The sequence below is a fragment of the Brachypodium distachyon genome, chromosome 4, assembly GCF_000005505.3.
Source record: "Brachypodium distachyon strain Bd21 chromosome 4, Brachypodium_distachyon_v3.0, whole genome shotgun sequence".
NCBI classification, from domain to species: Eukaryota; Viridiplantae; Streptophyta; class Magnoliopsida; order Poales; family Poaceae; genus Brachypodium; species Brachypodium distachyon.
The window spans coordinates 8,732,750-8,747,280 of record NC_016134.3 but is presented as its reverse complement, the minus strand read 5'-3'; the positions used below and the strand labels follow the sequence as shown (position 1 = coordinate 8,747,280).

General features: G+C 41.6%; 1 protein-coding gene and 1 pseudogene across 2 annotated transcripts; one reads left to right on the top strand and one right to left on the bottom strand.

The window, feature by feature from the left end:
- Positions 1–1,874: 1,874 nt before the first annotated feature.
- Positions 1,875–3,902, bottom strand: LOC104584423. Of its 2 annotated transcripts, XM_024455137.1 has the most exons (8): positions 3,845–3,902; positions 3,624–3,720; positions 3,038–3,243; positions 2,862–2,954; positions 2,695–2,782; positions 2,492–2,585; positions 2,341–2,420; positions 1,875–2,227 (listed from the first exon to the last, which is right to left on the bottom strand). In XM_024455137.1, exons 3-8 carry the CDS (start codon positions 3,211–3,213, stop codon positions 2,060–2,062), a joined length of 699 nt encoding a protein of 232 aa, XP_024310905.1. In that variant the 5' UTR covers positions 3,214–3,243; positions 3,624–3,720; positions 3,845–3,902; the 3' UTR covers positions 1,875–2,059. The 2 variants fall into 2 exon arrangements, with proteins under 2 accessions (XP_024310905.1, XP_024310906.1); XM_024455138.1 differs by lacking the exon at positions 3,845–3,902 and having other exon boundaries at positions 3,624–3,723.
- Positions 3,903–8,632: 4,730 nt separating this feature from the next.
- Positions 8,633–14,337, top strand: LOC100825637 (annotated as a pseudogene).
- Positions 14,338–14,531: the final 194 nt, after the last annotated feature.

Below are 14,531 nucleotides of genomic sequence, written 5' to 3'. Positions count from 1 at the left end.
GTGTATGTCATTTCGTCCGTATATTTTTTTAGCAAATAATTAAAATATGACGTTATAATACTGTATCATTGATTGTGGAACAAATATTTATAAGTATGTTATAACAAAATGCGTTAATAAAAAAAAGTAGAGCCCATTTCAACTAGTATTTTTCAACTAGTAGGCGAAACAGACATATGTTATAGCAAATGCAAAAATATTTTCCATGTTACTTTTTCGAGTTTGTATCGATGATTGAACATTGGACTTCAATATGGTCCAATTTGCGATACAATGATACAGAGGATACCAAAATACATTCCCCCCCTCCCCCCTACTTTCGCAAAAGCCCAATGGACTAACGAAAAACACGATGGGCCTTCTACGGAAACAAGGCCCGGAGATTGTGTGTAACTCAACAGCCATAACACTAACAGGCCAGTATTCTTGTCCCAGAGCTAGTCATCACCGACTGGACGCTCACGGTGGCGCTCATGGATAAGCTCGAGGATGGAGATGCCGCTCTTCTTCGCCATCAGTCGCATGCGCACCGACATCGCCGGCGTAGGGGACAACACCACCGTCGGCATCCTCGTGCTGGCGATATACGACCTGGCTGCTACATGGTGGGCCCTGTACACAGCGGTCATGAATAGAGCTTGAGCATCCTAGCAAGGGCATAAACGTAATTGTCGGTATTAGGCCCACCATATAGATGGACGTACCTGCAATAAATTCGGCACGCGTACCGTGATGGTGGATCCCAGCCGGATACATTGGAACGTAAATGGGGAATAGGAATCTGTACCAAGTTTAAGCTTTAACCATGGATGCTGAACGGATGTTTTCAGGAATGGTAGTTAGCACATATCCCAAAGCTGCAGCATCGTACGGTTGCATGCAGGTGGAGCAGTTGGACCACGGAGCTGCCAAACATTCCCGTAGTAGTAGCCGGTTAGCCGCTCCCTTGATGTGGGTCTTCGCAACTCCGCCATCCACGTTAATCTTCATCATTCCTTCCGCCGGCAGCGGCGGCCAACGCGGCACCGGTCTCACAGGAGCTCGTCGAGAACACACAACAGGACCGCCTGTACCACCTGAAGTTTAGAGGGCCCATCCATCGGATGCCACGCCTGTCCGAAAACTTGTGGGAGTGAGAAGGGGGCCTGGGGCGGGGGGATAATCACGGGCTAACGGGTCGAGTTGGGGCCGACGTGGCGTCTGATTGGTGGGCCCCACCTCTCAGAAATACTGAGACAATTTGACTCAAAAGGTGTGATTCTTCGGACGATTTTACTCTTTGTTTTTCGAAAGTGTTCAACGTCCGACGAATTCCATCTGATACATGTCCGATATTTCTTCGTGTCCGTTGGATGGGCCGAGCGACGGTTTGACGGCAGTGTCAGACGTGCGTCGGAGAAAAAAACGTCAGACATATAGCATCTTTGTTTCTTTTGTTGCTGCTTTTTCACATACTAGTGAGCTTGCACGTGCAACACGTGTCTTCACGATATGTGCCTTTTGAACTTAATTTCTCCATAAATTATTTTTAATTACTGTTTTCTCGTTGAACCATTTAAATACCCCCTCCGGCCGGAATTACTTGTCGAAATATTACACGTATTCAGACGCTTTTTAAACATAGATACATCTATATTTGGGCAAATTTGAGACAACTAATATGGGTCGGAGGGAGTAGTTGTGATTACGTAGCAATGTAAAATTTGCGCGTCCTATAAAATCATGAGCACATAAATATATTATAATTAAGTACTACCTCCATTCCATAATTCTTGTCTCAAATTTGTCCAAAAATGGATGTACCTATTCCAAAAAGCGTCTAGATATATGTAATATTTCGACAAGAATTATGAAATGAAGGGAATACCAAAAAATTACAAATCAACGGAAATTGGAAGGCATAATTGAAATACAAGCAGTTCACAATATTATCCACTATTCTATTAAATCGGTGAACAAATGTCAATGGAAATTGGGAAGGAAAAGAAATGATAATTACAGCAAGGTGTTCCAACCAAGGATGCCCACAAATAACATTTAGAAAAAAAAGGCCGAGAGTTTAAGCACCATCAATTCTACATCCCGCAGAGATTGATACCCAGTTCAGTTCTGCAGCCCCTTCGACTTGTGCTAGTGTAAATGTCAAGCTGGTCAAAACAAGAGATCTACAATGAAAGATGTGATCTACAGTGAAAGATACCAAGGAAGATCCTGCTGCATCTGCATGCTGGTCAAAATAAGAGATAACAGAGTAAGAATGCAAAGAATATCCATCTGTCAAATAGTTTATAGTTCTGCATACAGTGCGATCATAAAAAATACAGAAAATAACAATCAAACCTGTTGCGACTTCGGGTCTAAATCTCCTCTATTTAAGCACACAGATACCCCAGTCATGAATCGAAGAAAAGCCCGTAAACCTGGCAAAAAGATTCAAAATTGAATGCTAAACTGAGTGAAAGCTTGAGCTTTATGGTCAATAACCACTTACCAGGTTCACTTAAAGCAGGACAGATAGCTTCAGTAATATGCAGCTGAAGCTCAAGGCCAAGTGGATTGTTCTGTTCTGTTCGTTGGGGAGTGATCTGATGTTCAAGGAAATATATAAGAACTAAAGCCAAGACAAATGGAAGTTCTGATACTAACAAATTAGAAAAAATCCACAAAACATATTCCAGAATTCAAAGCACTCACATTAGCCTCCCCTGATATTCCTTCCAAACACCTTTCACCGCCAAAAAACATTCTCTTTGCACCATCATCATCTCCCTTGTTATCCTCGCTGTTTGAAGAGTTAAATTGTGCATCGGCAAACATGTCAGGATGTGGTAACAGATCAACTGCATAAATATAATATTTACCCGATGGAGGATGAGTCGAGCGGGATGGAGGAAGGCAGGTCGCCGAGCGTCCCGAACTCACCGTTGCAGCAGAACCCCGTCATCTCCAAGAACCTGCCATTAGTTCGCCATGAATCACCGTCAAGCTCAGCCTCGGGTGTAAGCAAGAATGAGAGGCGCACATGAGATCGACATACCTCTGGTCAGGGGAGAGGAGGCGCCAGTAGATGCAGTAGTCCCAGCCGTCGGTGCCCACGAGCGGCGTCAGCGCCGCCTCCACCATGACGCCGCCGCCTCCATGGCCATGAACGGCAGCAGCAGCAGCAGAGCTGACGATGCTGTGGTGCTCCAGCTGATGCTCTCCTCCTCCCATGGTCAGTTTTGATTGATCGATCAGCTTGTCCTAAAGATACAGTCAGTGAGTGAGCAAGTGACACATGTATTCAAAAGCAACAAGAACCAATGCAGCTGCAGCTCTGAATCTCTGCAATCAATCAAGGCATGGATAAATGCATCCATGCTGCTGCTGTCAGGAATCAGCATAGGATTTCTTGATGTCATCCATCACAGATGCAGCCCAGCAAACGACAGATGACACCCAGTATATGTATAGTAGAAACAAAAACACAGACATGCATGCTTGCATGGTCATCTCATCTCAACCCAGCTTTGGTTAAGATGATCAAATGCAACAGTAACAGAAGCACAACAAACCCAGGCTCTGATTAAGATGATCAACTGCTGTTCTTGGCCAGCTGGGAACTACAGAAAAAAAGGTAGTACCTTTCTGCGGGCTTCGCTTCCGGCAATTGATCGATGGTGTATATATCAGCAGAAATCAATTGGTAACTGGAGAATCATCTCAACTTCTCAACCGCAACTGCTGGTGGGTGCAGAGCACAGCAGCATTATATATATGCAGTATTTTATACTATAGAAAAGGAGTGCCAAGGATAAGCCAACAAAACAAGGTAGATATTTCAGAAAACAAGAGTGCAAACCACCTTTTTTGGTCTTCATCGCCTTAAACGCCTTGCACTACATGATGGATAATTTTGTCCATGTACTCTCCTTTGTGACAAGAAGAATAACATGGCATGCTATACAAGATGCTATCAGGAAGTCTGGAATTAATACAAAACTCAGCACTGCCCGTGCCTGAAATAATTGGAATTTCATTAAAACTCAGCTTTAACAAAAATAAGAATTCAAAGATGAAGTAGCTAGATCATACGTAAGTTAGACTCACATCAGAAGTACCTAACCAATGAAAACTGTACTTGAATCAAATGGCGCCCTGAATATGAGCACGTGACACACTCATCAATCGAGTTCCCAAAAATGAAAGAACAATGGAACGATGGCATTTAGTCCACTGTACAAAATTCAGATAGTCACCGCCTGCTTGTCTCAGTGCTGATTCTGAAGCAGGATCAGCTGGTACACACATGTTTGACAATCCTCTGAGCCAGTTGGTTGAATAGGTTTACATGTTCGTAAATTAATTATCTCCAAGATGCAAAACAATGGAATATGTACTTCGTATCTTAAGCTGAAAGCATAAATGTTTTATTTATCATGAACTACTATGAATCATCACTAAATTAAATCTTGATGTCACACTAATATATTGAATACACGCACGGTCTCATTCAGAAAAAAGATTAGTTATAGGCATCCAACAAGTCTCGGCCCAACAAGGCAAAACATGCAAGTAGATTAAGACTTATACATATCCGTGAAGCACTATAAGGAACATTAAATTATCCATTAAGAATTACACATGGTAAACAAATCAAATTTTCTACCGTGATGTGCTAATCTAATTGATATATGTCGAACAACAAAATACCTTTGAGAGACTACTTTGTTCAACGTCTGAAACTCGCTACTGAATATGAACCAGAACTCTTTGCGAATTGCGTAAAGGGCAAAACAGAGAAAGATCGATTAGTGGCACTGTTAATCACCTGATTCCACGCAAAAAGTCTGCTGGCCGATGAAAAATCGGAGGAGGTAGGACTGGGCGGTGGCCGCAGGAGGGCTGCGGGCGCGCGGGCTGGGCGGACGGCGCGGGGGTGTGGGGCCGGGGACGCGGGCACGCGAGGCGGCGTGAGGGCGGCGGCGGCGAGCGGGCGGGCGACGTGAGGGCATGAAGACGATGAAGAAAAGGGAACACGGGGAGGAAGAATATATTGACGAAGAGGTACGTACGTGCGGATCGGGAGTTCGGGAGTCGGACCTTAATTTTATATATATATATATATATATATATATATATATATATATATATATATATATATATATATATATATATATATATATATATATACACACACACACACACCTATACCCGAATAGTTGATAGAATATAATTTGAATATGATTGAAAACTAAAAAAAATGATAATTAAAAATAATGAAAAATATTAAATTTTAAGAGCCATCGTTAGCATGTATTAGGCATATAAGACCCATCATCAACATACAAGATCACAAATGCATGGGATCCTATGATTTATGGTGTGCAGACGAAGAATAACCAAGAAAGCAGACAATAAGGCTGCAGGGTGTCGTAGACACTATCATTAAAGCGCAAGACTACTCCCAAGATGAAGGAAGCCACGTTCGTATGCAACCAAAGAGTGAAGTGGCAGCCAAAAGACCCCTTATCACCATGCATGCATGCATCCAAAGGCTATAAAAGAAGCTTAAGACCTATAAAGGAGGTGCATCATGGACATGAAGAAAGGTGAGGTAAATAATGCATGGGAAAACTATTTGAGCCAGCCATGGTGCCTATATAAGGAGGCTCTTTGCAGCATTGGAGGACACACAACGATCGAGCACAACACAAGCCTTCAGAGCAGCAAGTAGTTCACGACAGCTAGCCAGAAAACTATCTGCTCTCTAATAGTAGTACCACTTCCCACTGTAATAAAGCCTGTGTAATCAAGGCATTTGTAACATAAGACTGGAAAGGTAGTAAGGTAATTTCTTTATCTTTGTGTGAACCCTTCGGGGGTTCCCGAAAGGGAAAACCGTATGTAAGCTATATTGTGAAATGAAGTAGTTTAGTTTTTCCCTCGGTCTTTTTTAGCATGTTTATACGGGTGGGTGCTTATGCTAGGGATCCTATAGGAGAAACCTCTGCGTGTAGTTCTCTGTTAAGCCGTGTGTATGGCGTTGAAATGAGAACCTTGTAACCGTAGAGAAGTGTTCCCTTCGGGTGGAACTGCCTGGGAAGACGATAAGAAATCACCCATATAAACCTGACTAAAGACGCTTAGGGAAATAAACTTAACTACTCTTGAAGCAATATAGTAATAAATACGGTGAGTACTGAGTAGGTTTATTACATCACTGCGAAAACCGTCGGTAGTTCCGTTGGCCTCACCAGCCTTAAAAGATCCTGCAAAAAGATAATCATAATATTAAAATATTTAATTTACCATATAACCTAATATTAGCCGAAATAATTTGAATATTAACATACCTAATATTTATTATATATATATATATATATATATATATAGGCTCTTGTTGTTGATTTCTTTGGGCTTCATTTGCATCGTCCAAGCTCAGCTGGACAGCCATGTAAATATTTAACTTCCCTTATTAACTTCTTTCTCTTGGTTTGCATGGATATTCCTATCATGTAGACGACATGTTTGGTCGAAGGAATTCTATAGGATTTTTTGTAGGATTTTAGCCCATAGGATTTTTTTTTGGCCTATATAGACTCTTTGGTTCAAAAGAATTGATCCTCTAAAATACCTATGAATTGCTTTCCTACACCTCAATCATATTGGAATTCTACCAAGAGGTTAGATCTCTTGAAAAATTCCTTTGTGTCTGTCACAACTACGTACATCATACACTCATCTTCATATAAAATTCCTATATTTTTCCTATGATGCAACAAAACAACTTGTAATCCATGACATTTAATTCCTATATTTTTATGTTTTCAATCTTGTAATATTTGTTATGCCATGGCATTTAATTCCTATGTTTTAGAATTCCTGTAATCCAAAGAGCCCCTGAAAAGAGGAGAATCAAACGAGGCGTAGGTTGTGCCAATTTAGCTAAAATAGCAAGCTCATGCGCTACTGTATTACCTGAGGGCAGTGCATAATTTTGGTCTTAGTAAAATCTATCACAAGATATGAGCTACTACTTCAGTCGCATAGGTTGTGCCAATTTAGCTAAATTAGCAAGCTCATGCGCTACTGTATTACGTGAGGACAGTGCATAATTTTGGTCTTAGCAAAATCTACCACAAGATATGAGCTACTACTTCCGTCGCGTATAGGTAAATTGATGATGCCTCACATGTTGTTGCGGAAATTGTTAGTTAAGATAAAGAGTATTCAAAATTAAAAACATATAATAAAATTGTACATTCTTCACTTAGTGGGAATAGTTTGATGGAAGTAACATGCATGCATGTGCAAAAGTATGAGTTTTCCACTAAATAGATGTGAACAAATTAATTATGTGATGATGTGGCATGTTTGCATGTTTAGATAAATCAAGTAGTGGGTTGCTTGTACTTAGATATAGAAGATTAGCAAGCTCATGCGCTACTGTATAATGTGAGGACAATTCATAATTTGGTCTTAGCAAAATCTACCACAAGATATGAGCTACTACTTCCATCCCATAATACGAGACAAGCACTCATTTTTTATCGCTAATTTAGCTAACTAAATATAAATTAAATAATTATATCATTAGAAAAATTCTTTCGATAACGAATTCAATAATATACTTTTCGTTAAAAAAATTTAATTAATCAAATTGATAATAATGGCCGACAATTGAGAAGTCCGACTGCAAGAAGTACGGATAGATGTCACCAATCTTAAAGCATAGTCGTCAACTGACTTCACTTTTCGTTAATTTTTTTAATTAATCAAATTGATAATAATGGCCGACAATTGAGAAGTCCGACTGCAAGACAGTACGGCTAGATGTCACCAATCTTAAAGCATAGTCGTCAACTGACTTCCCCTTCTTCACGCCGCCGCCGCCCACCTTACTCCGGCGAACAGATGCCCAAGTGGCGGCGCCGCCCTCTTCCACTCTCGCGACGACGGCTCTCCGAGGGTGGCTGAGCACCGAGCCTTCATGAGAGGACGCTCTCGCCGCCGCCCGCCGGCCCCACGTACGGTCCGTCCGCTCTCCTCTCATCTCCGCTCTTCTTTTCGCACGGAGACCCTAAAAGACGACGCTGCTTCCATGAATCGCCAGCCTGCGGATGCTCCCGTTCCATGGCGCTCCGTTTGATTGCTTACATATCGACGAATTTCGGATTTTCGGTTTTCAGGCTGCGGGGAACAGTGTAAGATTTCCAATAAAAATATGTGCATTTGGACTCAGTTTAAGGCGCGTACGATCATGTCTTCGTCTTGTATGATCGGTTGCTGCTCTTCTGTTTCCAGCAGCAGGGATTCTTACCCCACAAATGAACACTGCTATTCCGTTCTTAGCTCATCGAATTTCTGTCTTTCCTCTCTGAAAACACAGAATAGTGGGACAAAACAGCCATTGATTCAGTTAAGAAATTGAAACCATATTTTCAGCTGTAAAAAGCGATATTGTTGCGAGTGTGTAACAAGAGTTTTCATACCCTAGCGTTCATTTCTTATTTCTTGTTCCTTTGCCAGGTTTCTTAAGCATCGACTGTGGATATATGGCAGGCCCGCAGTACGTAGATTCGAGGACAGGTATAGCATATGTAAGCGATGCGGGTTTCATTGATGCAGGACTGGTCCACACCGTTGACCCAGGGAATTTGCAGCTGGACCTTGTTGTCCGGTTCTTTAACCTTCGCTACTTCCCCAGCGGAGCACGCAACTGCTACACATTGCGGTCCCTAACACCGGGTGGCAAGTACCTTGTCAGGGCCGCGTTTGGTTATGGTGACTATGACAAACTGAACAGGCTACCTACCTTTGATCTCTATTTTGGGGTCAACTTCTGGGCGACAGTTAACATTGTCAATTCTAGTACTGCATATTCGTTTGAGATCATCGCCGTGTCCCCTGCCGACTTCCTGCAAATTTGTTTGGTGAACATAGGATCTGGAACTCCTTTCATCTCAGCGCTTGACTTGAGGTCAATCAAAACTAATATTTATCCCGAGGTCAATGCAGCACAGTCCTGGTTTTGCTCAGTTTTTTCCGTGACACGGTTGGTTTTGGATTCAATCGCTACCACTTTGGAACAGACTATGGACACATTAGGTGAGCTAATCGGGCAAAGCTAGATTTATGTAATGTTTTGTTAGGTCTCGCATTGTACTACAAATTAAGCCTGATCAGTGTTCTCCCTACGACCGTCTGTGGCAGAGGTATGAAGATGTTTCCAGTTGGACAGACGTATCCAACAAATCTGATGGGGCAGTCCAGAACTCCCCAAACAGCAACTACGATGCACCATCTGTGGTGATGCGTAGTGCATCCACTCCATTGAACGGCTCAAGGATGGACATTTCCTGGAGCGCAGATGCATCCATGGGTGTTGGTGTTGACACAAAGTACTTTCTTGCACTCTACTTTGCTGAGTTGGTGGCAGTCCAAGATTTAAGGCAATTTGATGTCTCTGTGGATAACAGGCAATTAGCTTCTGGATTCAGCCCAAACTACTTGCTTGCTACTGTTTTAACAGAGATTGTGCAAGGCTCAGGCGAGCACAGTGTCTCCCTCCTTGCAACATCAAATTCTACGCTTCAGCCTTTGATCAGTGCGATGGAGATATTCATGGTGTGGCCACGGAATGAATCTACTACTTCCTATTTAGATGGTATATGTCATTTTTGAAGCTCTTCGATCTAACTTGGTCAGTTAATGCAAAAGGCTAGTGCAGTACTTAATTTTTACTATATACTATTCTAGCGTATTACCAAAGGTTTAAGTTGATCATTGGTATATGCTTCTAGTTTTGGTTGTAGGATTTTGATAATTCTCATTCTTTCTTCAGTTCGTCTCACGCAAAGTGATGTGTGTCTACAAATTTTGATGGCATTAATATTCTCAGGCATTTGTCACCATCATTAATGGCAAAAAAATTTTGGCAAATATATATTTGTTTTGCATGGCTGATGGGATGATTATCCTACAAGGATCTTATGGAAACACGTAAACTTTCTTATATTGGAACACACTGTTTAGTACTGGACAGTGGTATAAAGCATGGGTTGGGCCAGGGAGTAATCTTCTCATCAGAGTTGCAGAATTAAACAATTTTTTTGTTTTTCTTAGTAGAATCGATGTCCGATTTACACGCTAACTTTAAACTGAGATCTTATACTATATACCTTAATGCATAATTGGGCGGGACATGTTTCCTTCCGGATTTACCTTCAGTACATGGACAGTGTGTTTATCTTGTTAAGTTTTAACTAAACACGTGCATTTCATGCACTTTTGTTTGTTATCTTCAGCCATTGCCATGATGACCATCCAGATGAAGTTTGCTGTGAAGAGGAACTGGATGGGTGATCCATGTGCCCCCATATCTTTTGCATGGGATGGCTTGAACTGTAGTTACACTCCTGACGGTCCTCCAAGAATAACAGCCTTGTGAGTTCTGAAGAATATAACAGCTCCGTGTATGTGCTTTAAAATGTGTAGTGCTGCACCAAAAATATAGAGTTGAAAAGAAGATAAGCGTACATACCCTTGTATGATGACTGTTCCGGCTTCCTTTGCAGAAACTTATCGTCCAGTGGATTGGTTGGTGAAATTGACGCTTCTTTTGGTCAACTAACATTGCTCCAACGCTTGTAAGTTCTTTAGATTATCATCTCATGTTTCCTCAGACTATAGGAAGAATTCTTGCATCAGTAGTCAGTCATCGAATTAGTATTGCTTGCAGATTTGATAATATATGGCTATTCGCCACTCAGTACTGTTTCTGCCAGTAAATGTAGTAACAAATTACCATATGAAAAACCTAGAAACTACAGACTTGCAGAAAGTAAAAATATCGTTGAATTTTATTATTAAACTGTATCTGTCTTACCTTTTCAAACAAGGTAAGCATATCAGATCTTGAGGTGTACTTTTCGTTCTTGAGCAATGCAATAAGTATCTCTGTCCAAAAGTTCAAACTGTTGAAAACAACGGAATTTATTTTATCTTACTTAAACGTCTATTTACGAGTGTTTCATGTTACTTTGCGTTCCAGGGATCTATCTCACAACAATCTGTCAGGATCAATACCTTATGTTCTTGGTCAAGTGCCATCACTTACATTTCTGTATGTGTCTTGCCAGTCTAACTTCATTTTTGCAAACTGTATACACATAACTATTTTTATATTTAGTTTCTTCATATCTCATAGGGATTTGTCAAGCAATGACCTCAGTGGACCAATTCCTATGAATCTGCTTCAAAAATCTCAGGACAGGTTTCTGACACTAAGGTTTGCACCTATTTCCTGTATATCCTCATTGCACCATTATGGATTCCTTTAATCCTTTATGTAAGAAATTGGTAGCACTAGATTTTCCTTCAAATATAATGTTTCTATTTCGAATTTGTATATCAATCCAGAAACCCTGGGTGTATTTCCATTATAGTTCTTGCATTTACCAAATTTGTTGACTATGTCCCGTTACTTTACTCTCAATCAATTCCTATCAGTTGCATTTAGTCTAATGCCCCACATCGAACAAACAAGAGACAAAGGACTATTTGATGAAGAGGCAAATTTGTATTTACCTCCTTCCAGTTTTCAAGAGTTCAAGTGTGTGCTTTAACAAACAGGGCCACACGTATTTTAGTTGAATAGCAGGCAAAGTTTTTGATTTCCTCTTAGCCTCTGTCACATGACTGAATTGATGTCTATCTATACTACTTATATAGTTTTGAGTTGGTGGTGAGTTCACTCCTCGCCTCCATTTGTACTGGCACATGGGACCATAACCTTTGAAAAAGGTGCAAGCAAACAAATGTCGAGACTCTAGAGGAGATTCAAACTAAAATTCTTAGGTTCCCTGGCATGTGAAGTATATAGGAGCAAATGGCTTAACTTATTGTAATCCACACAGCCAGTTTGCACCGATAATTCAGCCAATCCTTGTCCTTCTGCCGACTTTCTTCCTGGTTTAACTTGGTCAGTTAATGCAATTTTTTTTTTGCGTACACTTGATGATCAATCCAATACAAACGCACTCTTTTGGCAAATTGTGGCATGTCACTCTTTTTTTGTTCCGTAGCAATGAACGGGCACTAAGCTAGTTTCTATTTACATCCGAGTATGTGCAATCTTTCACATATTAGCATTATGTTGTCTAGGATCAACAATAACCCAAACCTTTGTGGAAGTCCTCCCTGCAACCAAATTTCAAAAAAGAAGAACAAGGAAAGATTTATCGTCCAGATTGTTGTTCCTGTAATTGCTGCAGCAACTCTACTGCTTGTGGCTCTTCTTGTGCTTGTCATTTTGCCCAGAAAAAAGAAAAGCCCAGGTAACTAAATTAACAGCACCTCGTGAACAGCAGTGTTACCAAGGGAATTTAGCAGCTTGATTGACATTCACCTGCACGTGTGCTTAAATATGAGCAGTGCTTATGCTGCCTCCAGAAGTACCTCGTTCAGCTAATCCATTTACGAACTGGAGGTTCAAGTACAAGGAACTCGAGCTCATCACAAATAACTTCAACACTCTAATAGGAAGGAGTGGGTTTGGCCCTGTCTATTTTGGTCGTTTGGAGAATGGAACGCCTGTTGCTGTGAAGATGCGGTCAGAGACGTCTTCACAAGGAAATACAGAGTTTTTTGCCGAGGTACATGTAAATTAGTTGTTCAAACAAATTAGTATCTATGTACTAGGTATCATATTCATATACATCTTTCGGGATCATGAAATCATATCCACGTTGCAGGCTCAGCACCTGGCCAGGGTTCATCATAGGAACTTGGTGTCCTTAATTGGTTGTTGCAAGGATAAGAAACATCTAAGCCTCGTCTACGAGTACATGGATGGGGGAAACCTACAGGACAGGCTTGGAGGTTGGTAAATTTTGTCCCACATCATGCTGCATGAGTGCGAAATCAAGTTTAACATCGCCGTGGATTATGCCCTAGTAAAGCTCAGCTGTTCCAAATTCACTGTGTTTTCTCTTAAACAAAGGACACAAGTTCAGGATAAGCCAGGCCATGACCATTGGGGGCGGCATATCCTGAAAAATCGCGTAATATAACCAGATTCTCAACCTAGAATAGTTACTGCTCATAAACAGGCCTCTTCAGCTGCCATACAAAATTCAGGATAAGCCAGGCCATGACCAGGAAGCGAAGTTATCTGATTTTGGTCTGACAAGGGCTTTCAGCGGCGAAACTAGAACACACATGACGACCCAACCTGCAGGTACCCTCCGATACCTGGACCCAGAGTAAGCAAAATCTTACCTAGTTTCATTTATTTATTTTTGGAAAATTTGAGTTATGATGAGTCTGATGTGAGAGTTAACCCTGAGCAGGTACTATGCAACCTCTCATCTAAGCGAGAAGAGCGACGTGTACAGCTTCGGCGTCGTTCTCCTGGTGCTCATCACAGGCCAGCCAGCAATCATCACCATCAGCGACTCTGAGAGAAACAACATCACGCTCTGGGCGCAAAACTGGCTCTCCGAGGGTGATATCGAGAGTGTGACTGACCCAAGGATAAGAGGGGACTGCGATATCAACTCCGTGTGGAAGGTGGCGGAGCTGGCCCTGCGCTGTACAGAGAAGGTGGGGCGGGACCGGCCGACAATGGAGGAGGTCGTGGAGGGGATCCGCGAGGGCTTGCAGCTCGAGACCTTGTCACGCTCCATGAGGTGCAGCTCCGTCGGGACTGTAAGCACCAGCTCGAGTGTCAGACGAAAACGAGAGAGGTGGAGTGTTTGTTTTGGCGCAGCGTAACCTTGCTGCATTTTCTGCTTCTCCTTTTATTCATCGAAAACAAAAGGCATGCCGTGGCTGTCGCCACACCTCTGACTGGATCGTGCCATCCCACGATCGAGGCGCGTCGTCCACAACGAACTACAAGCTGGCGGGCGCACAGATTGCATCCACGCCAGGCAACAGAAACGGGAAAATAGCTAACAGAAAGCTACTGACGGCAAAAAGCAAAGATGTTAACTACCTAACTATTAAAGCAGCTAGTTTATTCAACAGGGACCGGCGGTTCGGCATTTAATGACAGTGACTCCGTCAGCGCGCTTGAGACAGAACTTATTGAAGAAACATCAGCATCATGACATGGATGGACTACTTGCTGGTCCTCTTTTACATGGAGAATATGAACTATTGGGTGCATTACATAGAAACTTGCAATTGAATTCTTGTGCTTGCAATGTGATCATATTATTTGCCAGAAGGCTAAGCAAAAAAAAGGACAAAATGTTTTGTGTTGCATGAAATTGTTTTGCTTGCTTGTGACAGCACTGAATGTGCTCGTGGGTTCTCTTTGATTCAAAAAAAAGTTTGGAGGATTCTATATATTACATCACCATTATGTACATATCTTTATGGGGAATTCTGCTTTAATTTTTCAAAGCATTAAGTATCTTGAATTAAAAAAAGGAAATTTGCTCTGATATAACCTGACTATCTTGACCCACTCGCATGAAATTCCGATAAAACGTATATAGTATCTTAGATCGAGCATATTACATCAATAGGAAATTGTATAC